The sequence below is a fragment of the Salvia hispanica genome, chromosome 3, assembly GCF_029641045.1.
Source record: "Salvia hispanica isolate PSC_SH4W2 chromosome 3, Shi_PSC_v1, whole genome shotgun sequence".
In the NCBI taxonomy this organism is placed as follows: domain Eukaryota; kingdom Viridiplantae; phylum Streptophyta; class Magnoliopsida; order Lamiales; family Lamiaceae; genus Salvia; species Salvia hispanica.
Genome location: NC_142694.1, coordinates 3,814,475 through 3,841,074, shown reverse-complemented (window position 1 = coordinate 3,841,074; position 26,600 = coordinate 3,814,475). Strand labels below are relative to the sequence as shown.

Below are 26,600 nucleotides of genomic sequence, written 5' to 3'. Positions count from 1 at the left end.
TAGATAATAATTCTTTAATCTAATTAAAAATACTATCAAAACATGTCATAAAATATTAGTAGTAAAATATGTGCTATGTTATAAAAAATCTATTCACTAATTTGTTTTCTTATCATCCATTTCTCACCCACGGTTTTTTATAATTTTCACGTTGGAGTTGTTTCCATGTCGTTAGCATTGAACACACTCAATAAATTTTAATGGTAATTTGCCTCCCCCCACCGGGCTCCGCCACTGACTCCCCTACTCCAAAGTCGAAAAAATAAATATTTTTTGTTAGACAATTAAATATTTGTGTAATGTGAAGTATGCGGGCGTAGCTAAAATTTTGACATAAAAATTTATGCTGCAAGGAAATAATAAGTGTTCTATAAATTTATAATCATGTTAACTAGCTGATGAGTCGATATAAAACTAAAAAAAACAGATAAATCAATCACCCAAAAAAAGATAAATAAACCCTCGCACCACTACTTTCTGGGCTTTATTGCTATGCCCATTTGCTCGAATCTCCCTTGCTAAAATCAAGGAGCTCGAAGCACTCGTATTTTTTGCCTAAACCTTTGTTGAACCTGCAAATCAATAATAATGGTGAGGATGTTGATACATGCAACTATGCAAGCATATAAATGCATAAGATAAACCTACTTTTCATTCCACAGTTATAGGTTGTCTAATGTCTATGATCCAAATAACCATTTAATTCACTAAAATAAGATAATGATCATATCAAATAATTTTATATTCTCAAGTAAATTCAGCAGATAGACAAAATATAGAAGCTTGACAACATATTCAGTTCCAAAATTCTTGACATTAGAATCAAGAAACTGATATCAAACGGATCAAGGATCAAGAGAGAACACTACTACTGGCTAGACATTACAACATTCTACTCTAATCGGAACAGATCCCACGTGAATCTCATCGTTCTAAAACAGAAAATCATGTACTACTAGGGCTGTTTGATATGGAAGATGAGATATGGAAAAATATGACAAGAACAAACATTTTAGGTCTGATAACTCGCTTATCTTGAAGTTATGTACCCTAGGATAAAACGTATCTAATCTCAGCCAGTTTCCACATGCTCCATAACCTTCAACCTATCTATCAAGACTCATCGAGTTATGAATCGCTAGAGACAGCAAAACAAATCAACAGTGATAAAAAGACACGAACTCACATAGTGCAGCAGAGTGACTCAACTAGAATTTCGGAGTGACTTGATCAGGCCAACAGATGTTTTGTTCGCCCTCAGCCTTATCCAGAGTTGAAGGATTCTTTTTCCTTTTCTTGATTCTAACATCCTCTTGATATACATGACCCTTTCCTTCTTCTGCCCTGCTATCTCTCTGCAACATAAAATACAACTTAACTAAATTGATCCCTCATCGAGCCAAATGCCAGCAACTATTAATCACGTCTTTAGGCAATTATATTTACCCGGAGCGAATCTGAAAGCAGGGGTTGATCAATGGTGCTGGGAATGGGATTGCCCCCACCCTGCAATGCAGTGGTTTCTTTATCTGTATTGGGTGCTTCTCTTTTCAACAAATACTTATGCTTCCTTCTCAAGAATCTGAAATAGAAAAGGTTATTAGTTACACATTTCAGAAACATAATTGAACTTGTTTTGCAGGAGCAAGAAAACAAAGAATGAGAATTATACCTAACTTCAGCAAATACTACTTCTCTCTTTTGCTTTGCAGCCTGCAATTTCCTCTTTTTAGAAACAAATACCTGAGCAAAAGAGTAACATACCAATTCATCATCCAAAATCCTATTTCCAAAACTCAAATTTACTCTGATATTTCATCATGAAGATGATAGTTTGTTACTAGTTTGAAATTTCAACAGATAAATAGACCACAATTCATGCTGTCATGCTATAAGTCTCTTCAAGAATTGATAAAAGCCCTAAAGCAGAGAGCATTATAATGAGAATAAAAATAAAATAAAACACAACTATCGAACCTTTTGCAAGTCAAGGAATTCTCTCAAGAGTGTTTGATATTTCAACTTTTCTTTAGCTTCAACATCGGCAGAATGCGATTGATCAAAATTAACAGAAGCCCGCTTCATGTTCTGCTTCAATTAATCCGTTTCTCCAAGCAAGAATCCAGAATTCCGAAGGCAACAGAAACCCAAATTATATATGAAAAAAAATCAAATCTTTAACATAACCCACATGCAAAAAAAAACTAGCAGAGAACAAGTTGGGAGTGGTTTCTCTCTCCCTCTCTTAAAGGTTTTAGTAGAAGAGAGCGAGGAAGACGAAAGGGTATATGCGGAGGGAGGCGTTTGTGGTTGGATGCAAGAAGACATCTTGGTGTATATGTATATGTACATCCTCCACCATTGATTTCCTAATAACATACAACTTTCCATATATATTATGTTTGTGGGTTTTGATGGAGTTTTCCTCCAACATAAATTTAGGTCCAGATAGAGATAAAAAAACAGCGCGTGTGGAGTTCTACAAGGATAGGGATTTGTGGAGAGAGAAGGGCAATGGAGATGGCTCATGGCGCTGAAAGGGCAGAAGATATGGTATATACTTCTACACAACCAAATCTTTTATTTGTGCTCATTTCATAATCCATACATAGTGATACTTTAATGTAAGTTTACTTTTTTTAATTATGTAATACTCCCTCCGCCGCGAATAGGAGTCTCGTTTTGCCATTTTAGTCCGTCCGCGAATAGAAGTCCTGGTTCATTTTTACCATAAATAGTAATAGGGTCCCACCTTCCACTAACTCATTTCTTCACTCACATTTTATTTAAAACTAATATATTCAGGTGGGACCTCTATTCCACTAACTTTTTTTCACCCACTTTTTTTAACATTTCTTGAAACCCGTGCCGCCAACAAATGAGACTCCTAATAGCGGACGGAGGGAGTAATTTTTTTTTATTTCTTGTTTTAGTTAAAATAAAGCGTATCTTAAAGATTTTAGATTGTACTGTAAGTCTTTCTCACATACAGTAGAAAATAAAGAATAGAATAAAAAATAAAATAAAAGTGAGGTCTAGATGGAGAATATCAAAGATGAGGGTATAATTCGCATTTTTCTAAACTTTTGGGCTAAAAACAAAATCCCAAAACTCTCATAATTTTAGATTCTCCAGAAACGAAACAGTTGTATTCTCACAAAACCCCAAATTCTCATTCTGCACAACTCTAGCCCTCCTCCCCTCTTCGAAGACGAAGGCGAGAAAGGTAAATTCGGCTAAATAACAGAGCAATGGAAGCCGGCAGCGTCAGTAAAGTGGTACCGGAATCAGTAATGGAGGCGGTGAATAGAACTCGTAGCAACATCGATGAGGTGCAGGCCAATTTGGACGAGCTGTTATCTTGCTATGACAAAGAAACCCTTGCAACCATGGAGCCTCTCGAGAGGGCCCGAATCCACTTATTGATTGCCAAAACAACTACTACTCTCTTTGCTTGTATGCCAATTTCTCTCTGCTTTTTTCATGTTTTTTTGTTGAATTGGTGTTGCATGCATCGATTAGTATTTTTTATAGTCTAATTGGAGTATTACTTAATTGTATTTATTAAATCTTGAAAGAGCTCAAGCCTTCTTGTTGATTGCCAAAGCGAAAACGGCATGGGGCAGCATGTTTTTTTAATGGTTGCGCGCGTGTTTGTTCTTGCGTGTATCGCTTAGGGAAGATGGAAGTTTTCTCCTTCCTAATTTTTGTTCATTAGAAAGGGACAAGTTTGTGTTTTTTATGGGATGATATTTAGTGTCACATCAATTAGCAAAGATGCTGAGCCTTTTCTTTTGTATGTTCATCATAGCGAAATTTTGGAATTGATTGAATTGCTGTTCTTTTGTGTGTATGTGTATGTGATTTCTCTGTTCTTTGTGGTTGTGCAGTGAAACTAAGATGCAGAGGTGTTAATCCAGATGATCATTCGGTGAAAAAAGAGTTTGTATGTGTTTCTACTACCAGCTTCATTTGTGTTTCTCAACCTTCTTTTGGTGTTGTTTACTTATTGATCCAGCTGCATTTTCACCTCAATGGAATTGTTCACTAATTTAAACCTTGAATATGGTATATACCCAACAATTTATGTGGTTTTATTTTATGGTTTCAGGAAAGATTGAGCTTGTACGAAGAGAAACTGCAGAGATGCGTAGACTTGAGCAAAGGTATGTTTTAGCCCGCCTTTCACTCCCAAATATAACAAATATGAGACACAATTGAATTTAAAGTCCACTGGGGTAATGTAGGCCAAATCCAAATGAAGAAAACCTTCTGTAAAAACATTAATTTATGCTGTTGCATGGACAATATACTAAGGTTTTTAAAGGGTTCAAACAATGATCTTGGAGCAACTCTCAGTTGCTTCCGTTGCTTGCATAGCACCTCTACCGTTGTCATAGTTATTTGTTATGTATTCTGCTTTGACTTGCAACCTATAGTCCCTGGTAATCTTGATGGGATGAGTAAGGCAGTGTGAATATGTTCTGAACAGTAATCAATTCATGAGGGCTTTGGTAGTTAGGACCTTTACCTCTAAATATTGACACACAAGATATTTCATTAGTATGATAATATCTGGTACTAACTATGATCAGTGGCTTCATTGCCACTATTTCCTAAAATGTTACTTGCTGTGTTTGTAGCTCCCCTGAGACCCTCAACAACCATCAACACCCCTGCAGCAGCCAGGTTTATTGAGCATTCTCTGCCTGATCTTTCCTCTGGTATGTTTTTCTAATTCATGGTGTAGCAAACCTTAACCTCTCCTTTAGTTGTCTTTTGATTAACTACCTAATTTGCAGAACAGAAGCAAAGCATGCGGGAAATTAGTCGTGGGGAGGGTCGGGGATTCAAGCATGTGGACAAAAATCTCCGCAAGAAGAGAAAATATCAGTCATCCGAGAAGCTATCTGTTCGTTCTGCTGCTCAGGAGTTTCTTGAGAAAGCAGCACGTGAGCTACTTGGTGATAATAAAAATGGTGTTAAAGGACCTTTACAACCTGCAGATTCAGAGGAGGATATCCTAGTTCTGGACTGATCCTATGGTAGATTTTGTGATTCAACCTTCAATATTTTTATTGTGATGTTGCGCGTAAATGTCTGGTTGACCTTTTCTTTGCTGCTTAGCTGATTCAACTACTCGATGCAAAACACCTTTTTCGAACTAAGAAACCTTCATTAACAGCCAAGATAGTAAGGTCTTATATTTTCTTAACATGGGCGTAAAAAAATGGGACCAAATGACATATTCCTAATTTTCTATAGATGGTAAGTGTTTAGTCTTTCTAACCACAATCTGGAAATAGCCAAACGAATTGATGACATTAAATTTGCCCAATGTGAATTTTAGGTGTCACTGTCACTGAGTAGCTACTGAGACAGTTCTTTGCGTTTTACTGAAGTAGCCAACTAGCCATACCATATGTGGTTTGTCTGTGTAAATGTAAGATGGATCATCCTTTAGAACTTAAATTCTTTAGTCTTTTTTTGCATGGTCATGGATTTGAAATTTACTGGGCCAGTTCACGCATTGTCATGTTTTCTAGTTAAATGTCCTAAGTTTCAAGTACGAAATAGTACTGTAATTTCCTGTTTTATCCGAACAAGTTGGGGAAAATCTTGTACCCTGAAGCAGTATTTATATGATCAAAGGACCAAGAAAACTTTTTCTATGCAAACATTTCCTTTGGTTTTCTAATTGCAAGAAACCGTTTTTACTGCATACCTTCATCAAAATGGTACGACTATGACTCGGGATTGGACACGAAACACCTTTTTAGGGAAGTGGGGGTTTATTTCCAAAGTTGGAAAATTGTGAATGCTGAACTTATTATGTTCAGGGGCGAAGAATGAACAATGGTTGGATGGGTTAAAAGCAGGAAAGGATTTAAAATGAGATATGTATGATGTCGGTTAGATATGGCATTATAGTTCCTGTACAGTGTATGTTGTATTAGCTGATTGGAGCATGGCTTATTTGCATGGAAGCTTCAGTCTACCCTCTTTTTTTTTGGGGAGGGGGGGGGGGGGTGGCGTGGTGGGATCTAAACAAGCTCGTGCAACTACCGAACAATTTTTTTTCAGCCTATTAAATCTTCAGCGGCTGTAGGTTTCCAAAATTTAAAATAACGGCCCCTTCTGTATATATGCTAGTTTTTTTCACGTGTTGTCTATCCGATTTCCATATCTATCATTTTCTGTGTGGGCATTTTTCTTTTACGATCAATGGTGATTGCAAGTTTTGGTCAGGAACTACTTTATGAACAATTAAACCTTTTTGTTTTTGTGATAAATACTGTAGGCGCTTGTCCTTTAGCTATAAGGTTTAGGGAATTAAAATAATTAAACATTGGTCCATTTTCATTACGGCCTACCTCCATTTATCATATAGACTCCATGCATTGCTCCCCTCAATCAAATCCATTGGTGTTGCTATTTAGGAATTTAATTTAATTATATCACCAGGGAGATCTCGAATTGCCATGTCAATAGGTATATTCTTTTCTGTAGTGGATATTTTTATTTAAATCTTTCTTCACTCAGGAAACAATTAACATAGTTCTGTGAGAAACTTAGATGCTGATGGGCCTTAGCTGGCCCCACTTTTTGCCAGCTTAGCCTCTGCGTAGGTCCTGATTATGTGCTAGGCTCTAGTGCAAAGAGAATCTTAGTAAATGCATTGCCAAGTTTTTTTTGTCTTTATTTCTATAATACTGTTTTTGTCGTTAATTATTTCTCGCCCAGCCCCCAACTCTATAGGCCTTTGGATGTCCCAATTATTTTCATGCTTAGACTTTGTTTAGGCCCTCATTAGGTGCTAGGCTCTATGTTCTACCCTGCTATCCGGTAATGCCTTTTATGACATTAGTTGTAGTGAATGTAGTGGTTTACTTAAAGCAGTTGTATACTGAGTGACGGCTGGCATAGTTTTTCAAGTTCTGCGATATTTATTATTATGTGCTTGGATCGTATTGGAATAGTATTATGTTACCTGTAAAATACATTCTAGAATCATTCACCGTGTAACTTTGGAGTTGGGGTGAAGCATCTAGTAAAATTGATCTTTCGCTAGAATTGAAGCATATCATTCTTCATCACTGTAACTTTTCACTTATTTTCTCTTTCATATTCCCTGCAGGTTCCATTGATCATGAGGACCAGCTTCCCATTGCATTGAAATTCAAGGAAGGTCAGACATATTTAGTTGATCGCAGATGGCGATTTTCTGGTGGTATATTAAATATCCGTCGTACTAGCCAGGTGTCTGATGAGGTTAAATGAACAAGCCTACTGTGTTTAGCCATTCGCTTGAAATTCGTAAGCCAAGTTCAACCTCCATTCTTTTGTTAGAACATGCAACTTTTCAGAATGAATCAACTTCTAGTTAAAGCTATGTACTGTAACATTTTAGCTGGGAAATTCTGCAAGACTGAATTTTAAGGCAGGCTTTGGAATTACTGCCTCTGGAAATTTTCTCCGCTTAGTGTTTTCAAGTGTCTCTTTTGTTTTTTAGTATATGAAGTGTTTTTCTCTTTGATTCTGTTGTTTTATGATTTGAATCTATGTAGATAAAATTTATGCACGTTTAGATTTGGTAGTCGAAAATATAACAGATATGTAGATAAAATTCAGTTGTTTCTGTTTTAACATGAAAACAAGTTGGTTCACCTTCCATTTTTATCTGTAAAAAGATGAATCTTGGAGTATTTTCTACTGATAATATTTCAGTAATTTTTTACTTTCACTTTATTAATTTTATAATAATATTCCAAGTACGATAGAAATAGAATTAAATCCTCTAAGAGCATCTCCACCGGCGGACGTCCCGGTCAGACGTCGTGGAAGTCCGACCGGACGTCCGCCATTGTGAAGGAAAAGGTTGGACACGGACACGGACTTCCCGTGAGGATGTCGGATATCCGCGCGATGTCTGACTGGACGTCCGCCATTATGGCGTCAGTCGGACGTCACGGTCTAACGTCCGAGTTAAAATTCAATTTTTTTTTAAGAACTCTATAAATACGGCTCGTTGAATTTCATTTATTTCTGTAAATTTTAATTTTGTAGATTGAATAATTGTGAATGGGAAATTGGTCTCTAAAACCATAAACTTTGCCTAAAATTTGGTATTTCCCATGAACTTTGAAATTGGTACATAATATCACGAACTTTGCATTTTGTTTGGTATTTCCCGAACTCACTCAAATAAGATATTTTCATCAAAATCTTATTTAACATAGGCAACCGTGATATGTTTTATAATATTTGAAATCACTTTTTAAGTTTATAACATGTAGCATAAAAAGTCACGTTGAAAACCACGTTGATTTAATTGTGTCAAGTATGATAAAAGCCTCGTAAGTTAGTAAAATATAGTAATAAACATGCCGTGGGAAATACCAAACAAAATGCAAAGTTCGTGATATTATATACCAATTTCAAAGTTCATGGGAAATACCAAATTTTAGGCAAAGTTCATGGTTTTAGAGACCAATTTCCCATTGTGAATTTAAGTTTTTTGTGGGAAGTTCTAGTGGAAGTCTTAGTGGAAAGTTCGCCACCAGAGATGCTCTGAGGTATGTAATAATTCAGCATATAATAATCGTTTCTTAATTGTATAATAATGATTCTTCCTTCCTTTAAAACTAGCACAGCACATGTAAACGCTACGTGTATATTGTAGCATAGGCAAACGACACGTTTATAATTTGCATGCACCTCCATCAAATTCAACCCTACTTTCTTTACCAAATGCAAATTTCACACACAACATTCACAATTAACCTAATTTTAATATGGCAGGAAATGAGGAGTGGAGAAAAAACGCAGACACGCACAAGATGAGTCCGGAGGAAGTGAGGAGGTCAGGTGTGGAGGCCTCAAAGCGGCCGCCGGGATCGGGGCACCACCCCGGCGAGGTCCTCCACCAGCGCCGGAGCTTGCCCTTCGGCCCTATGTACATCATCCTCGCCGGCTCCGCCCTCGCCGCTAGCGTATGGTACTTCACCTTGTACGCCAAGAAGAAACCCGAGGCCACCGCTGCTGACGTGGCTAAAGTTGCCGCCGGCGTGGCTGAGCCGGAGGACACGAAGCCTCGCAACTGAGTTTAAATGTTTAAATTTGTGTTATCTTTTGCTTCTTTCACTCGTTTCTGTTCGTTTTAAATTTTTAATACTTCTAAAAACGTTTCTAATTGATGCGTTTTGCCTCATACTACAAGTTTTATTTATATAATGTGTGAGATATAGGACTAATAATTTAACTTACATTACCACTTTTCTTTGTCAATGCTTTATCTATACACAGAGTTCAAATCTAACACACTTGGCTCGTTCACTTCTAACTAAAAATATGTAACTAAAAATATGAAGATATTTCTAGTAAAAATATCAAGAGTTAAAAAATATAAAGATATGAGCACCATTAATAATATGGATTCCATAATTTACTAATGCTACTTTGGTCATCTTTTTTTTCTCTCTTTCTAACTCTTTTTTCTCTCTTATTTTATCAATTATATATTGAAACTCTTGTGATATACTCCCTCCGTTCCAGAGTAATAAGAGCGTTTTTCCACATTTCCGTCTATTTCATAGTAATAAAGTCATTTCCCTTTTTCGTAAAAGTGAACACATTTTTCCACATCTACTTTACTATCTCTTACTTTTTTCTATCTTCATCTCTCTACCTTTTTCATTTTTCAATTAATTCTCTCTTTACTTAACTCACCTAACACAATTTTTTTAAATCTCCGTGATGAAAAGTTTTGCCTCCATTACTATGGAACGGAGGGAGTACTATAAGTTTGTATATTTTATTTTAGAAAGGAGCAAGTATATTATAAGAGCTACTAATTTTTTGGATTGTTTCCATATTTCACTATAGTGCCTATTTTTTTTATAAATAAATGAATGTATTTAGTTTAACCCTTCAAAACGCGGGATCTTCAGTAATTTGACTAGTTAAAGAATCATTAGTAGAATGCATTATTTGTACTGTCATTTGATATGCTTAGATTACTTAATTTTTGCTCGTAGCAATGTAGCATCAATGTTACAAGCAACATTTGTATGATGATACATATATACAGTTACCATTTACACAATTTATTTATTTGACTAATTTTAGTTGAATTATTCAATAATCATGCATATCTTAGTATCTGTATAAAGTGTAAGAATTTGAGTTATAACTCGGCCAATTAAATTAAAAACAAATAATATAGTAATGGTAAAACTAACATCTAAATTAACCCAAAAGGAGGAACAATTTATTGAAGAGTGAGGTGGAGGATCAATTAAAATCTAGTAATTTGCAAATCTAATTTAACCCAAAAGCAGAAACAATTTATAAAAGAGGTTAGGTGGAAGATCAATCAATTAATGGAGTATTAATATTAATGATTAAAGTAGTAATCTTGAAGTGAAGGTAGAACTAACTAAGCAACCGACAATCTTAAAATACACACGAGTGATCAGATCCTCCCCATTTCTCTCTGGATCTGGAAGCACAGAGTATCTGCTTCATTCCACCATGGGAAGAGCTGCTGTTGGATCTCATGCAATGCGTGCTGTTTTCCTCTTCCCAGCCTTGTGCATTCTTCTCCTTTCCCACAACGCATTCAGCTTCTATCTCCCGGGTGTTGCCCCCCAAGATTTTCAAAAGGTTCAATCTTTCTTAAAACCCTTGATTTTCTGGCTTAACTTTCATTTGGGTTTGTTCATTTCTTGATATTTGTTATGTTGACTGTCTTTGCTCTTGTGTGGTTAAAGTTTAAATTTTGATGTAGGTTTTGATTTGGGGAAAAATTGTATAGGAGGATGGTTGATAACAGTAGCCATTTGTTTGTTTTGGTCTTGTTGGAGATAGAGAGTTTTATGGATTGTTGGGCTTAAATTAAGCAATGGAGAGTGGAGACATAGTTTTTAAGCTTATTGTCAGAAACAAAAATGTTGTTGTGGAGTGCAGTTTTGAATGATCTGAAGGATGTAGAGTATTATAGGTATAGTAATGCAATTTCTTTGACTGTAGAAGGAGATCTTTAGGGATTTACAGGAGATTGATGGACACAATTAATGACAAATACGGGTGGTCTTCGACTATGACTAAATTTAAACTGCTCGTGATTCTTACCATCAAGCTCCTGTGTATGATTGGATGAAACTTGAACAGGAGATGACGAAGGGAAGGGTGCTTCACAGTCTTAATTATCATTTCTTGGTTAAGATGAGGGATTATAGTGTAATGTTGTGGCATGTAGATTGCATTACCTGCGAAAAAAATCATGCAGAGGGCATTATTGCAGGCAGATTGTGAATGTTCGCCTTGTGAAATATTCTTGTCTATTCTCAAGTTTTAAAAAGTTAGAGTTACTGACATGAAACCTTTCTTTCTGTTGGTTGTGATCATTGAAATCCACATACCTTGGTCTTTGATGCTATACTTGTTTTCACTCAAGGGAGAGAGTTGATCCCTAGACTCTTTGTTACAAGACATCAGGTTGCACCATTTGGTGTCCTTGATGCTACATTGGTACATATGAAATTTGAAATTTTTGGTGTTGGCTTATTTTTAGCCTTCAATATTGTTCCTAAGTTTATGTAGTCCATTTGTAGAAATTTCTAATTGATCTTGGACAGTACTAATACTCCTTTTACTGACCCTTTGTTTGTTTCTTGAATCGAATGCAGGGAGATCCATTGAACGTGAAAGTAAACAAATTGACTTCTATAAAGACTCAGCTTCCTTACACCTACTATTCTCTTCCCTACTGTCACCCAAACAAGATAGTCGATAGCAGTGAAAATCTTGGAGAAGTACTTCGTGGTGATCGCATCGAGAACTCCCCCTATGTGGTCCGCCCTCTATCTTTATGCCCAAATGCGCTTTGACAGTTTCTCTTATTATTGACTTCTTAATGCTTTTGCTGCAGTTCAAGATGAGGGAACCACAAGTCTGCAATGTTGTTTGTCGAGTTACACTCGATGCCAAAAAAGCAAAGGCATTCAAAGAAAAAATTGAGGATGAATATCGTGTTAACATGTATGCCAAACGTTACAGTACATAAATTTCATTTTTCTGCGTCCTTTTTTTTAAAACATCACTTCCTTATTCAATGATTATGTTTTCTGGATGCAGGATCCTAGATAATCTCCCTTTGGTCGTTCCGATCCCAAGATCAGAACAAGAAGGTCCTCCTATCTACCAGCTCGGTCATCATGTTGGGCTGAAAGGGCAGTATGCCGGTGTAAGCTATTCAAATATAACCTTCAAATTTTACAATTAATTTGCAAGAGTTATTTTAGTCATCATTTTGTATTATACACAGAGCAAGGATGAAAAATACTTCATATACAATCACTTGAGCTTTACAGTCAAGTTTCACAAGGATGAGTTGACTGATTCAGCGAGGATTGTCGGTTTTGAGGTCGTACCATTTAGGTTGGTCATTTTCTGGTGTACTGTTATTTCAAGTGGTTTGTGTTCTTTTAGGCTAAAATATAATCCTAAGTTACTAAATTGCAAATAAACTTGCTGATTAATGTATTATGCTGTAGTGTCAAACACGAGTACGATGGAAAATGGGATGAGAATGCTCATCTCACTACATGTGATTCCCAAGCTAAGCGAACAGTTTCTTCTTCTAACTCTCCTCAAGAGGTTGATGATAAACAAGAAATCATTTTTACTTATGATGTCACATTTCAGGTAATGAGTCCAAATGCCTAATGTTCGCGTTACGCATACTCCTATGTCTTGGCTATCTTAGTGCTACTTTTGTCATTGTCACATCTACTTGTCCTGCCCGAATCAAATGTTGTGGAGAATCCTTTCCCACTGATCCATTGATCTGGTTTCAGGAGAGTGAGGTGAAGTGGGCATCGAGATGGGACACGTACCTTCTGATGACCGATGATCAAATCCATTGGTTTTCCATTGTCAACTCTCTCATGATCGTGCTCTTCCTCTCCGGCATGGTTGCAATGATAATGCTGCGAACGCTTTATCGAGACATCTCAAAGTACAACGAGCTCGAGACTCAGGAGGAGGCACAGGAAGAGACGGGTTGGAAATTGGTCCACACGGATGTGTTCAGGCCTCCGAGCAACTCGGACTTGTTATGTGTTTATGTCGGAACTGGTGTACAGTTTCTCGGGATGATGCTCGTCACCATGGTCTTCGCCGTCCTTGGATTCCTCTCGCCTTCGAACAGAGGCGGGCTCATGACAGCTATGTTGTTTCTTTGGGTTGTCATGGGACTCTTCGCCGGTTACTCTGCTGCCCGGCTTTACAAGATGTTCAAAGGAACGGAGTGGAAGAAAATCGCGCTCCAGACAGCTTTCTTGTTCCCGGGCCTCGTGTTTGGTGTGTTTTTCGTGCTCAATGCTCTCATCTGGGGTCAGAGATCTTCAGGTGCAGTGCCGTTCGGAACCATGTTTGCGTTGGTCTTCCTCTGGTTCGGGATCTCAGTCCCGCTCATCGTTGTGGGGAGCTACGTCGGGTTCAAGAAACCTGCCATCGAAAACCCGGTGAAGACGAATAAAATACCAAGACAGATCCCGGAGCAGCCGTGGTACATGAACCCTGTCTTCTCCATGCTGATCGGAGGCATCCTGCCGTTCGGAGCTGTCTTCATCGAGCTCTTCTTCATCCTGACCTCGATCTGGCTGAACCAGTTCTACTACATCTTCGGGTTCCTCTTCATCGTTTTCATCATCCTCATCATCACGTGTGCGGAGATAACGATCGTCCTCTGCTACTTCCAGCTGTGCAGCGAGGACTACCTCTGGTGGTGGAGGTCGTACCTGACGTCTGGATCCTCCGCGCTCTACCTCTTCCTCTACGCGACGTTCTACTTCTTCACGAAGCTCGAGATCACCAAGCCCGTCTCTGGCGCCCTCTACTTCGGGTACATGTTGATTGCGTCGTATGCGTTTTTCGTGCTCACCGGCACCATTGGCTTCTATGCGTGCTTCATCTTCACCAGGCTCATTTATTCTTCTGTCAAGATTGAGTGATTTTGATTAAGCCTGAGTTGTATACAAGGCTTTGTATTTTTCTTCTTTTTTTTGGAATTCTAATGTATAAGCTATTGTAAAATGTCATATTTGTAATTCTTTTTAGCAAAGATGGAGAGCTTGTAAACTGGTCGATAATTAATTCTGGTTCGTGACACTTTTTAACAACTCACTTATAAATTACGAATATTATAATTGTTGTACTTCTCACATTCATTTGATATCAATTATTGAAATCTAATTAAGTGTAAATATCATAGTTTATACTAGTTTGTAGTTTGCATTTTATCATAAGGACCATGCACTTAAGATAGTTTTTTTTTATTCGAAGCCTATGTTTAGCCGATAACTAATCAAATTCTTTTGCATTCATCTAAATAAAATAGAGGTTACTTAGTCTCAGAAAGTAAATCCAAATGTTTAATCACGCTATAAGCACGGGCATCCATTTTCTTCGCATTTTTCATTCTAATTAAACTTCTTGATTATTTTACACTTGAATTTGATTTTTATCCTAGCTAGATTTATTAAAAAAATATTACATAAACTGATAATTGTTTATTAATATAATATTTTGGCTAAAGTGTCGAATATAAATTACAGTGATAGTCAAATTAAACATTAATTAAGGAGTAGGAAATTAATAAATAATGTAAGACCGACCATTTCTCTCCATCTTCTTGGACTCACAAAATTAAATTTGATGTCAGAAAGATAAGTACTCCCTCCGTCCGCGAATAGGAGTCCCAGTTGAGTTGGGTGCGAGTTTTAAAAAAAGTTTGAGCGTAATCATTTAAGTGTGTGATAGTGGAATGTGGGACCCATTTATATTATTATTTGCAATCAAAGTGGAGTAAAATTAATTGCAGCTTCTAAATTAAGGGAAAAGTGGGGTCTTTTTTTATACTCTCAAGATAAAATGTCTAAGCGGGACTCCTAATGGCAGACGGATGAAAATGGCCAACCGGGACTCCTATTCGCGGACGGAGGGAGTAATATTAATGCATGCATGGATGGTTCAGTTGTTTTTTTTTTTTTTTTTAACTTTTGTTACTCGCAAATTAACTTGATATATGAATTTGTCTCAAGTCCACAAAGACTTCTCAGATTAGCAACATTTAGTAGCCAGACGTAAAATTACATAACAAATTAACAATTAAGAATGAATGTTTGTATTGGTCTTCATTGGCTTCATCTCTTTTCATCCTTCAGGGGTGTTCGATTTGCAAGATCGAATTCCGAATTAAATATATAGTGTATGTGATTAATGAGATTCAATCCTACGACTCAACCCTAGCTAGATGGATAATCACGGGATAATTAGTCATAGTTAACCCGGCCCCTATAACTAAAATAATCTCACAACTCAATCTTAGATTGTATATTGATATTATTTTATCTAGGAAATCGAACATCACCTTGATGCTTAAGATTTAGAAATATCACCACATTTAATATTTCATTGGATGTAAGCTATTTATTTCTGTTCAACTATTTTGAAGTTGAATGACTACGTATACCATTTAATATCAAGCAATTGTAAACACATATATACAGTCAATTAGTTTATACTACATCCGTTCCTGAAAATTTGATACAGTTTACTATTTTGGTCCGTCCCTGAAAATTTGATACATTTCATTTTTTACCATTTTTGGCAGTAGACCTCATATTCCACTAACTCATTCCTACTCACATTTTATTATAAAACTAACTTTAAAAAGTAGGACCCACATCCCACCAACTTTTTCAACTCACTTTTCATTACATTTTTTAAAACCTGTGTCGGGTCAAAGTGTAACAAATTTTAGGGGACGGAGCTAGTAATTCATAAAACTAATAAGAGCACTCCCAATGGAGTTCCCTAAAAACTCCCTTATTTCTCCCTAACTCCTGCCACATCAGCGCCACATCAGCACCAAAATTTATCCCCAGTTTTTAGCCAAGTGCTACATTGGTTTCTCCCTTATTTCTCCCTTATTTCTCCCTAACTCAACATTTCATTTTTACATCATTATTTTTTATATTATTTAATTTTCCCTACAAATGTATTTAATAAATAGACTAATAATGAACAATTCATCGTTGTATTAATCATTGGAAAATATAATACAACGAGAAAAAAAAAACTACAAATAAAAAACGCAAATAAACAAAGATTTAAAAAAAAAAAATCTAAGACGGAGGGGCCGGAGGGGCGTCGGGATCGAGCCCCAGCGTACTCTGCAGGTGTTGGATGCATTTCCAGAGGGCCGCCTTTTCTTCAGGGGTCCCGCCGCCGGTGAAGTACAGCGTGTACATCTGGGTCAGATTGGCGACATTGCTCGAATAAGTGGCTTTTTCTAAGTCGATGACGGATTCCGACGCGACTTCCGACGTTGCGCCCTTCCCCTTCCGCCTCCCCTTCGCCTTCTTCACTCCCTCCGGGCGCTCGTGCGGACCATCCCCACTCAAGTCGATGTGGGCCGCGCTCCCCTCGCTCTCCGAAACGCTAAGTCGCGAGCGCACCGATTTCCCGTGCAGCGCGTCGTGCATTCCCGTCCGGAATTTGGGGAGATCCTTCAGCTTATCGTAGATGTTCCAATACTTGAAGCCCTTCGTCGACAAGTACTGGCTACTATACATCCGGATGGCCTCATCTCGGACCATGTGCTCGTTCTGGCCACTCGTCATGTGAGTCATCAAGTTAGAATAAATACCGTTGAAGTGCCCGCAGTCCCTCATGAGGCGCTCCCAATGCCGACGGATCGCCTCGCTGCCATGGTCCTTCATTGAGGCAGTCTTGTGGCTCCTGTACTTCGCGGCAATCCGCTCCCAGAATATGATCTCAGTCTGGTAGTTGCTGCGCTCCGCGTCCTGTGACGTGTCCGCCCAGCAGTCGGCTATCAGCTCGGACTCTTGCAGAGTGTAAGTAGTCCTTACCCGCTTCGGCCTCTCATCGGAACCCGTATCAGTCGCAGCCGACGACGCCGGCGCCTTCCCCCTCCCGCTCCTAGAAGGCGGCTCGGTGGGCGTTTCTTCCACCTCGAAGTCCTCCGCGCTCAGTGTCGCGGCCTGAGATTCTTGGTCGCCTGGGGTTGATCCGGGGGTGTCGAACTGGGGCCGATACACATCGTCGGCTGGAAAGGGCATTCTGCCGGCAGAGTTGAAGTACGGAGAAAGTCTCCGCGCCGGAGGAGTCTGCAAAGGAGACGGACCCCCGTATGGAAGTTGGCCGGGAGGAGAACCCATCGCCAACAACGACTGCATCCACTGCTCGTTTGCTTCATCCGTGTTGGGAATTTGTGAACTCGACTCTTTCCCCTTACCCTTATCCTTACCCGATCGGGAACTTTTCTTCCAAAAGCTCATAATTTTGATGAAAATTGAAGATTGGGAGAAGAGATTGAAAATGGAGAGAATGAAGATTGTGGGTGATGAATGGAGGAAGTGGAGGAAATATTTATAGGGGTGGAATGTAAAATAGCCGTTGGGTTCAAAAAAAAAAAAAAAAAATTTTAATTATCGCCGATTATCGCCGAGCGTCGCCACAGTGGCCGGCGATCGCTCGGCGATAATCCGGCGTTAGAACGCCACTCGGCGAAGCAACGGCAACATTATCGCCGAATTATCGCCGACTTCGCCACAATGGCCGGCGATAATTCGGCGATAACCGGCGATTTATCGCCGAGAATTCGCCACCTCCATTGGGAATGCTCTAAGGTACACATTTTTTTGCCCCCAAGCATATATTGCTAGCTCCTATTCACTCGAGCTATTTCGTTAACGTGAGGTTATTAAAGTTTACAGGGACTAAGCACGGTCTCATTAGACATTTAAATGGTCCTTTTTTTTTTTTTTTTTTTTTTTTTTTTTTTTTTAATTGTTGAAATACGACCATCCATATATGGATATCTGAACAAATATTTCTTTTTTTGCTCATGATCCTACATCGGATGAGTGAGGAAAGTTGGATTAGTATATAAGTGCTATCCATCCCTAATTAATTTGAGACTCTTTGAGGTGATCTAAAAACAAATCCGTGCAGACTTAGCTCTATTCAAAGCGGACAATATCAAACTAATGTGCAATCCAACAACTAGTATCAGAGAGCCAAGGGGGTTTGCTCCACCCACAGTCTTCCACTATAAAAATATAATAATCAATAGTATAAATTAAGATTTATAGTATATGATTTATAATCAAGAAGCTGAGGCTTACTCTATTGTTAGAAACAAAGAAAAAAAAAGTAATGATTTTTCTATACATACTTTTCCAAAAATAAAAGTCGTTGCCCATTTTTTGGGAACCCACGTATTCAAAACAAGTTAGAAATAATAAACTAACATTAAATAAATTAAAGGAGAGAATTGATTGCAAAACCATATATATGGTCCTATGGACTCACGCGTTTCAAACATTTATATCATAAAATAATTTTCAACCAGAAATTGTCCATGTTAATTAACTTTTGGTACGACTAATTTGGAATATTGACGCATGTTGTGGAGTGTCGACGCGCATTGTATTGTCGCATGCTTGTGTTGACTTAGTGGTAGAGTGGTTGGTGTCCGAAATTAAAGGTTCGGGTTCGAATCCACCCTAACGCGGACTCAGACCTTACAATTCTACGCTATATCAACACACATTGCATGTTGATGTATAAAGATAATTGTTAAATATTATCCCAGACTAATTAACACAATATTTTTTCGATTATAACATAAACTATCTATCGACTTTAACCAATTGATACGATGCAAATCCATCACCAAACAAATTTTCATAATCCACGTCAAATTCCTTGCAATTTTATTTGGCCTTCAGGTATTCTAAATTTTACTTTGATTATAGTATAACTCTATAAGATACTCCCTTCGTCTCATTATTAAAATGGTCTGAATTTTGATCAGAGGAAATTAATTAATACAGGATCTCTCCGTGAACATTGAGATAATATAATTACTTTGTTAATTGGAAACGCATGGATAATTTAAAATCATGTGAATAAAAATGATAGAGATGGGAAGAAAAAGGTGGTCTTATTACATAGAGATGAAAAATCTGGCTATCGAAGTGACACGATATATATGGTATTGAGCATTTAATTTAATTTGACAATTAACCGGTCAATAATACTCCCTGCGTCCCACAAAGATTGTCCCATTTTTCCATTTTCGTCCGTCCCATAAAGTTTGTCCTATTTCACTTTTACCATTTTTGGTAGTGGACCCCATATTCCACTAACTCATTCCTACTCACATTTTATTATAAAACTAATACTTTAAAAGTAGGACTCACATCCCACCAACTTTTTCAACTCACTTTTTATTACATTTCTTAAAATCCGTGCTGGGTCAAAGTGAGATTATCTTTGTGGGACGGAGGGAGTAATAGGTACATATATGCGTGTGTATCGAATCATGGTACAAGTTTAGCTAGGCTACACATGCATGGACCCTCTTCTTTAAATACTCATAACCCTTTCATCACTTTTATCACAATAAAATATTTTAATCCCAATGTCGTCTTCACCATCTTCCGTGGAGAAGAAACACCAATCTCCAGTTGATGGAAGAATAATCACTATTCTGAGCATCGATGGTGGCGGCATTCGCGGCATCATCCCTGCCAAGATGCTTGAGTTCCTCGAATCCGAACTCCAGAAATTGGACGGCGAAGATGCTAGAATTGCAGACTACTTTGATGTAATCGCGGGGACGAGCACCGGAGGGCTCGTGACGGCCATGTTGACCGCTCCCGATGCTAACAATCGCCCTATCTATGCAGCTAAAGATATTGTTCCCTTTTATGTACAACATGGGCCTAAGATTTTCCCAAAGAGGTTTGTTTAAATTTAAATTGATGATGCATGAATTAGTATACTATGATACATAATATTAATATTAATCAGTGGTTGGTTTAGATGTGGATTGCTTGGATTGATGGCTGCATTATTAGGTCCCAAATACAATGGCAAGTATTTGAAAGATCTCATAAGGAAGTCTTTAGGGCAGACTCGTTTGCATCACACCTTGACCAATGTTGTTGTCCCATCATTCGATATCAAGCATATGCAACCCACCATCTTCTCCTCCTACGAGGTCATCTCGCAATCTATCTCTTTGTTGTTTTTATATTCGTCATGAGAAATAAATTTATGTATGGCTGAAACAGGTGAAGAATCTGGGGTACAAGGACGTGCTACTGTCCGACATATGCATCGCCACCTCTGCTGCACCCACTTATTTTCCGCCCCATAGTTTCACAAACGCCGATGGTTCCGGCCACTCTTGGGATTTCAATCTCATCGACGGTGGTGTCGCTGCCAACAACCCGGTTAATAGTCCCACACTTGAATTATATATAATGATCAGATGTTCAAATGAAACAAAAAAATATTCAAGATCCTGCTAAAATTAGAATTGGAACCACTTTATAAATTTCCTCCTCGTCACTTACATTCATCGTCTGTGATAAATATGAACTATTTTCTTTTTAGTCAGTCCCTAAAAATTATGAAATTTCTAACATAGGAATTATTTGAGTAACATATTATCCATACACTTATTTACAACTTATGCTAACTAAACACTTCTAATAACACTCGTTCTACTACATTTATTCTTTCTCTCTCTTATTTTATTAGTTTTGCATTAAAAATCTCTGCTCCACCAAAAGTTCGTTTTTACTAAGGATGGAGGGAATATTAGTTTTAAGATAAAACCTTATTAGACGGGCAGAAATAGAAAAAAAACGATCGGACACAACCGTATATTTATATTGAAATCACTATGTATTCATCGACTGATTTTAAGATGGAAAAACGATATTCTTGCAGACGTTGGTGGCAGTAAGAGAAGTGACAAAAGAAGTGATGAGCAGAAGCGAAGATTTCTTCCCGATTCAGACTCTGGAATGCGCAAAGCTGCTGGTGATATCGCTGGGCACAGGCTCAGCGAAGCAGGAGGAGAAATACACAGCGGAAATGGCGTCGAAATGGGGCGTGATGAGCTGGCTGCTTCATGGAAATTCCACACCAATAATCGATGTCTACAGCCAAGCCAGCACAGATGTGGTCGATTATTTCTTATCAGTTATATTTCAGGCTCAGACCTCTCAACAGAACTATCTCCGCATTCAGGTCAATATTATAAGTTCAAATTTCAGATAAATTATTATTCGCAATGTTATTATATTAAGTCTTATAGACGCTAGAATTAGGGTTTGTCAACTGTAATTATGGTTGTTATCCTAATTTGTTTTGTAATCTCTTTATATATAACAAACATTTCTCTAGTGTATGATTTGGTTGTCACAGTTTTTTCCGATCTTAGCTTTGTTTCTTTTATTGCTTTTGTTGTATGGTGTCGTTTTATAACATGTAACACATTTTTATATAAAAATTGTACAGGCTGAAAATTTAACCGGAGATAGCTCGTCGGTGGACGTCACGACGGATGAGAATCTGAACGATCTGGTCAAAATCGGGGAATATTTGTTGCGGTCTCCTTTATCAAGGGTTAATCTGCAAACAGGGATTTTTGAGCCTGTTGTTGCTGGTGGAGGCACAAATCAGGACGCTTTGATTAAGTAATTAATTTACATAATTTTTCTGTTTTTTTCAATAAAATAAATATAGTTTCTAACTATTTCGTATGATTATTTACTGCAGATTTGCAAAAATGCTCTCTGATGAACAGAAATTCCGGCAGTCAAAATCACAGCACAGGAACTAGAAGGGACCTCGTAATTACTATGTATTCAAATAGTCTTAGTGTGCAAATTGGGAGTTTAAACTATTTTGCTATGGGTTTATTTAGTTTTTTTAAGACGCATATATCCGAATAAAATGTATTTTTACTGATGCTATAAAAATAATGTCGGGTTCTCTTCTTATTTCTTTTCCGAATCATAAAGTCGAATCAAGCAGGTGGGAAGGGATGTCAATCGGGCTAACCCGTTCGGGTTCGGACCAGCCCACTCGGGTCGGCGGGCTATTTGGGTGTGGGCCATTCGGGTTTTGGATTTTTCGGGTCATAAATTTTCAACCCTAGCCCTAACCCGTCGGGTTTTGGGCTAACCCATCGGGCTATTCAGGCCTAAAAGTTTTTGAAAATAATCTCTTGTATCAAAATTTTCTTCTATAAAATGATTTTAAATTTTAGATACTTTTGTCTTTTTAGTTTAGAATCATATAAAATCTTCAACTTTTTATAGTTTTCTTCAATAATACTTGAAAAGAAGCCTTTTCATCTCGATCAACTACAGTATAAATTAAAGCTTGTGTTTGTATCATTATTATGGCATTGTTCGTAACTAATATGAAAATTAAAAATCATATCTTACATGAATCATTATTAAAATGATAAATATATTAAGATTTTGATGGGTTAGTTCTTAATTTTGTCTTGATTGTCTTTGGTGGTGGTAAGACACTAGTGGCAGATGATGGGACGGTGCAATAATGAGTTGAGATGGTACTTGAAAGCTGATATTGTGGGATCGAGTGAAAAAATGTAGAATGAAGATTGAATAAAACTAATGATTGTGTAGAATGAAGATTGAATATTCAAATATATAAAAAATCCCTAAAACTTAATATTTTATAATTAAAACTCACAACCCATCGGGCCGACCCATTTAACCCGCCAACCCGTTTAGCCCGTTTTGCATTCGGGTAATAAAATTACAGCCCCAACCCGCTCATATTATCGGGTTGTTCGGGCCAGTCCACGGGTTTCAGATTGAATTGACATCCCTATACTATATGAGAGGTCTTAATTATTGAGAAATAAAACCACAATTTTATTCTCATACCAATGCGTTCTCAAAACCCTATAACTCCAACTAGGGTTGGCTATATTTCCTTCCATAATTTTCTATCGTTTAGTGGCTGGTGCTCAATCGCGTTATATATACAGTTGTTTACTATAAAAATAGAAATATTGTAAATGAATAAAATTTTTATAATTTGATCAATTAATTTTTAGTAAATCCTAGATTTGCTCTTCCCATGGTGGACTGAAGCAGGTACTCTGTGCTTCCAGATCCAGAGAGATAGAGAGCGATGGAGATCAGATCACTCGTGTGTATTTTAAGATTGTTGTCGAAATCAATGATTAATCATTACTAATTAATATTAATATTTTTTAATTGATCTTCCACCAGTCTATTTGGTAAATGGACGAAGATCCACAAGGCTTTATTGGGCTTACCTTATCCACAATACAGGCCCAATTTACTCCCATCATACGATCTACTAATATATAGCATGGGATTTTAATGGGCATGTCCGCATCACCGCATGTGCATGTATTATACCAATTTATTATTTTTAATTCTTTTTGTACACAATTGGACACATAATTTTTAGGAAATCAAAAAAGAAATATTTAACTTTGAATGAGACGGACGATCGAAATAATACTCCCTCTGTCCCATAATTATAAGTGAGGCGCATTCTTTTTTGGGCCGTTCCACTATAAGTGTGACATTTCATTTTTTTTGGGAAAAAAACAACAGTACTATAATTCTCTTACTTTATCTTTTCTCATACTTTTTCTCTCTACTTTTTTTCAATCCTAAAAATTTATGCCCAAAACAAATGTCTCGCATAAAATAGGACGAAGAGAGTATTACAAAAATGAAAAATAGAGGTGCATAAGCTCATTATCCCACCGGGGCAAACAAAAATTGCGTAAATCCAGATTAATCATACCTTAAAATTAAGAACTTATTGTATTTTGGCCAACCGAATAACATGTAGCAAACCTAACACCATCATGGGTGTTGGTATCTCGACTACTAGCGTGTGTTGTTCAATTTCAAAATCAAACTCTATATCAAATTAATTACCTCACCAACCACTAAATTAATCATCCAGATTATGATGGACATTAATCGGCCTAAACCACACACAAATAGGGTAAGGACCATGGACTTTAAGATAATTTTTTATTTAAGTAGTCGAACTGTCGAAGCCTATCTCTTTCCGATAATTAATCAAATTCTTTTACATTCATCTAAACAAAATAGGTCTCAAAAATCAAAACCAAATGTTTAATCACTAACTAGCACGGACATCCGTTTTCTTGGCATTTTTCATTCTAATCTTCATCCACTTAAAAACCTATATATTTTTCTACGTTTAAAACCGACTTTTATAATTTCTTGCTTATTGTGGATTCTTTTATTTTTCTCAATTATTTTACAGTTGAATTTGATTTTATCCTAGATTTATTAAAAATATTTATAAACTAGTAATTTTTTTTATTAATACTACTATTATATTTTGGCCAAGTAAATTACTTAGTCAAATTATATCGAAAGTAGAAAAAATGTAATACCGACCATTTCTCTGCTTGATCTTAGACTAACCAAATTAAATTTAAAGTTTGAAATATAAATGCATGGATCGTACAGTTTGTTGAATAACAACGATGTTTCTAGAGATTAAATCAATAATCTCAACTACAACCTTTGAATTATTATTTATTTAACTTTTTAGATTGCACACGCAAAAACTAACTAGATATATGATTTTGTCCAAGTACACAAAGAAATTCACAGAGCTGGTATATGATCAAAGCCAGACGTACATATGTTAGACTCCCTCCATTATTATAAAATATAGACTAGTTTTACTATATTGGGTCGACACTTAAAATTAGACAAAGTCTGGTCATGAAAAGTTTTTAACCAATTACACATCACTAGTAATGTGGACCACACAATTTACTAACACTACTTTCACTGCCTTTTTTTTATCTCTCTCTTATTTTTTCTTATCTCTTTTTTTCTTTACTAATTACACATTAAAGACCGTGTCATTTATTTATATTTTTTAAGGACGGGAGAGTATTAAGAATCAATATTTATATTGGTCTTAATTGGGTTAATCTCTTTTCATCACCACATTTCACAATAATAATTAATTATTTAAAACTACTTAACATTTCATCAAACGTAACCTAATTCCGTCCAACTATTTTTAATTAGTCAAAACTATTTAACATTTCACCAAACGTAACCTATTTCAGTCCAACTATTTTTAAGTTGAATGATTACACCATTCAATTTCAAGTAATTTTCAACACATATACAGTTAATAAAATCATACTACTAACATTAGATTAATAAGGTATTTTAGCCCCCAACCAAGCATTGATATCTCCTATCCCCTTGTGCTATTTTGTTGGTTGTTAAATTTTACTGGGCTAAGCATGGTCTCAATCATTGAAGTGTAGTAAAAATTTAAGTCAGTCTATTTTTACTTCGTATTTTCGATATATGACCATCCATATTTAAATACCTAAACAAAGATTTGCACACAAATTCTTATTGCAATATTGCTAATGTATAACAACTTGTTGCATGGATATATTAACTCAAAATCAATCTTCCACTATAAAAATAGATGTTGACATTCTTAGGCGAAAATATTAACTAATGTGTTTTAACATTTAAAGTCAAATAGTTTAACAACTCAGCATGCAAGGGATGAAGGGAATAAGCAAATTAAAGTGATAAGGGATGTACGTACGTATCTATCATATTTGAATCACGTTTTTTTTAAAAATAAATTTATAAAACTACCTTATGTAATTTCCACATTTGCGTATTAATAAATTCATAAACCTGATCACTATGTAGAATAAACGCCCGAACCTGTTTTTAAATAATTTAACATGAGAATGAGATAATTATTTATGATTACGTTAGGTCTTATATACGAAAATTGACTTCTAGAAAATTTTTGCTATTTTATATTTAGTGATAAATGTACATAATTGTACGTACATGATCGAACTTTTTTTTTTTAACATGTTATACTGAAAATCGGTTTTTAAACATTAACTGATATAAAATAAATTTCATACTAATCATTTTGCAACACTTCGAAAAATAATTTTCAACTGAAATTGTCCATGCTAATTAATTTTTGGCTCGATCGAGTTTGACTAATTTGGAATTACTAAGCATGTTAGCCCACTATATCACAAGACAACACAAACTTTTTTTTTTCCGCGTGGGTGAGTTGACCTAATGGTAGAGTAATACTTAAAAATTAAAATCAAAGGTCTCGTGTTCGAGTCTACTGTAATACGAACTTACACACCTTACTATAGACACTTCATGATTTGTATATGCTGTATTAATTAATGTATAAAATATAAACTTTAAAAATGGGATGAATTTTGATCAGATGATATTCGTATAGTAACTCTTTATGAATCAAGTACACTGAGATAATACAATTATTTTTTTAATTGGAAAAACATGAATAATTTAAAATCATATTACAAACTTACAAAAAAAAAAATTGTGAATTATAAAAATGATAGTTAGCTGCGAGTACAATTTTTAGAGAAGAAAAAGCTGGTTCAAGAGATCAATTACTACTAGTTAGAGATGAAAAAGCTGGTTAACATGATCTGGTCTCGATCATTTAATTTAATTTGACAATTAACGAGTACTATAATGATAACTTATAGCACCAATTTTACACAATCAAGCTACTAAAGCTTTCTAAATAATAGGTACATATATATGCGTGCGAATTGAAGCATGGTGTACAAGTTTAGGCTGTACATGCATGGA

At 36.5% G+C, this 26,600-nt stretch overlaps 5 protein-coding genes across 6 annotated transcripts; 4 read left to right on the top strand and 1 right to left on the bottom strand.

Annotated features, from left to right (window-relative positions):
• Window positions 1–340: 340 nt before the first annotated feature.
• Window positions 341–2,555, bottom strand: LOC125213046 (uncharacterized). Of its 2 annotated transcripts, none has more exons than XM_048113400.2 (5): window positions 1,978–2,555; window positions 1,673–1,743; window positions 1,447–1,582; window positions 1,210–1,355; window positions 341–572 (listed from the first exon to the last, which is right to left on the bottom strand). In XM_048113400.2, coding segments are annotated over exons 1-5 (462 nt in total). In that variant the 5' UTR covers window positions 2,086–2,555; the 3' UTR covers window positions 341–571. The 2 variants fall into 2 exon arrangements, with proteins under 2 accessions (XP_047969357.2, XP_047969356.2); XM_048113399.2 differs by having other exon boundaries at window positions 1,187–1,355; window positions 1,978–2,552.
• Window positions 2,556–3,132: 577 nt separating this feature from the next.
• LOC125211135 (uncharacterized) lies at window positions 3,133–7,493 on the top strand. The gene is made up of 6 exons (XM_048110839.2): window positions 3,133–3,456; window positions 3,891–3,946; window positions 4,112–4,166; window positions 4,644–4,724; window positions 4,803–5,045; window positions 7,139–7,493. The coding sequence occupies exons 1-5, from the start codon at window positions 3,252–3,254 to the stop codon at window positions 5,036–5,038; spliced, it is 633 nt and encodes a 210-aa protein (XP_047966796.2). The 5' UTR covers window positions 3,133–3,251; the 3' UTR covers window positions 5,039–5,045; window positions 7,139–7,493.
• A 1,223-nt stretch (window positions 7,494–8,716) lies between these two features.
• Window positions 8,717–9,211, top strand: LOC125211136 (uncharacterized). Its single transcript, XM_048110840.2, has one exon. The coding sequence runs from the start codon at window positions 8,796–8,798 to the stop codon at window positions 9,102–9,104; it is 309 nt and encodes a 102-aa protein (XP_047966797.1). The 5' UTR covers window positions 8,717–8,795; the 3' UTR covers window positions 9,105–9,211.
• A 1,202-nt stretch (window positions 9,212–10,413) lies between these two features.
• On the top strand, window positions 10,414–14,186 carry LOC125211134 (transmembrane 9 superfamily member 8-like). Its single transcript, XM_048110838.2, has 7 exons — window positions 10,414–10,665; window positions 11,691–11,855; window positions 11,933–12,042; window positions 12,139–12,247; window positions 12,329–12,441; window positions 12,558–12,708; window positions 12,861–14,186. The coding sequence occupies exons 1-7, from the start codon at window positions 10,534–10,536 to the stop codon at window positions 14,016–14,018; spliced, it is 1,938 nt and encodes a 645-aa protein (XP_047966795.2). The 5' UTR covers window positions 10,414–10,533; the 3' UTR covers window positions 14,019–14,186.
• A 5,276-nt stretch (window positions 14,187–19,462) lies between these two features.
• Window positions 19,463–21,896, top strand: LOC125216812 (patatin-like protein 2). Its single transcript, XM_048118585.2, has 6 exons — window positions 19,463–19,842; window positions 19,924–20,101; window positions 20,175–20,336; window positions 20,839–21,141; window positions 21,412–21,590; window positions 21,673–21,896. Exons 1-6 carry the CDS (start codon window positions 19,520–19,522, stop codon window positions 21,734–21,736), a joined length of 1,209 nt encoding a protein of 402 aa, XP_047974542.2. The 5' UTR covers window positions 19,463–19,519; the 3' UTR covers window positions 21,737–21,896.
• Window positions 21,897–26,600: the final 4,704 nt, after the last annotated feature.

Bases quoted from the DNA above. Each gene is read 5' to 3' on its own strand.
- LOC125211136 (XM_048110840.2), top strand. From the start codon at position 8,796: ATGGCAGGAAATGAGGAGTGGAGAAAAAACGCAGACACGCACAAGATG.
- LOC125211134 (XM_048110838.2), top strand. From the start codon at position 10,534: ATGGGAAGAGCTGCTGTTGGATCTCATGCAATGCGTGCTGTTTTCCTC. The intron at 10,666-11,690 runs GTTCAATCTTTC...AATCGAATGCAG, and splicing joins CCCCCCAAGATTTTCAAAAG to GGAGATCCATTGAACGTGAA. The intron at 12,248-12,328 runs GTAAGCTATTCA...TATTATACACAG, and splicing joins TGAAAGGGCAGTATGCCGGT to AGCAAGGATGAAAAATACTT.
- LOC125216812 (XM_048118585.2), top strand. From the start codon at position 19,520: ATGTCGTCTTCACCATCTTCCGTGGAGAAGAAACACCAATCTCCAGTT. The intron at 19,843-19,923 runs GTTTGTTTAAAT...TGGTTGGTTTAG, and splicing joins CCTAAGATTTTCCCAAAGAG to ATGTGGATTGCTTGGATTGA. The intron at 20,337-20,838 runs GTTAATAGTCCC...ATATTCTTGCAG, and splicing joins GTGTCGCTGCCAACAACCCG to ACGTTGGTGGCAGTAAGAGA.
- LOC125213046 (XM_048113400.2), bottom strand. From the start codon at position 2,085: ATGAAGCGGGCTTCTGTTAATTTTGATCAATCGCATTCTGCCGATGTT. The intron at 1,583-1,672 runs GTATAATTCTCA...TTTCTATTTCAG, and splicing joins GTAGTATTTGCTGAAGTTAG to ATTCTTGAGAAGGAAGCATA. The intron at 1,356-1,446 runs GTAAATATAATT...TTTATGTTGCAG, and splicing joins TGCTTTCAGATTCGCTCCGG to AGAGATAGCAGGGCAGAAGA.
- LOC125211135 (XM_048110839.2), top strand. From the start codon at position 3,252: ATGGAAGCCGGCAGCGTCAGTAAAGTGGTACCGGAATCAGTAATGGAG. The intron at 3,947-4,111 runs GTATGTGTTTCT...TTATGGTTTCAG, and splicing joins ATTCGGTGAAAAAAGAGTTT to GAAAGATTGAGCTTGTACGA. The intron at 4,167-4,643 runs GTATGTTTTAGC...CTGTGTTTGTAG, and splicing joins ATGCGTAGACTTGAGCAAAG to CTCCCCTGAGACCCTCAACA.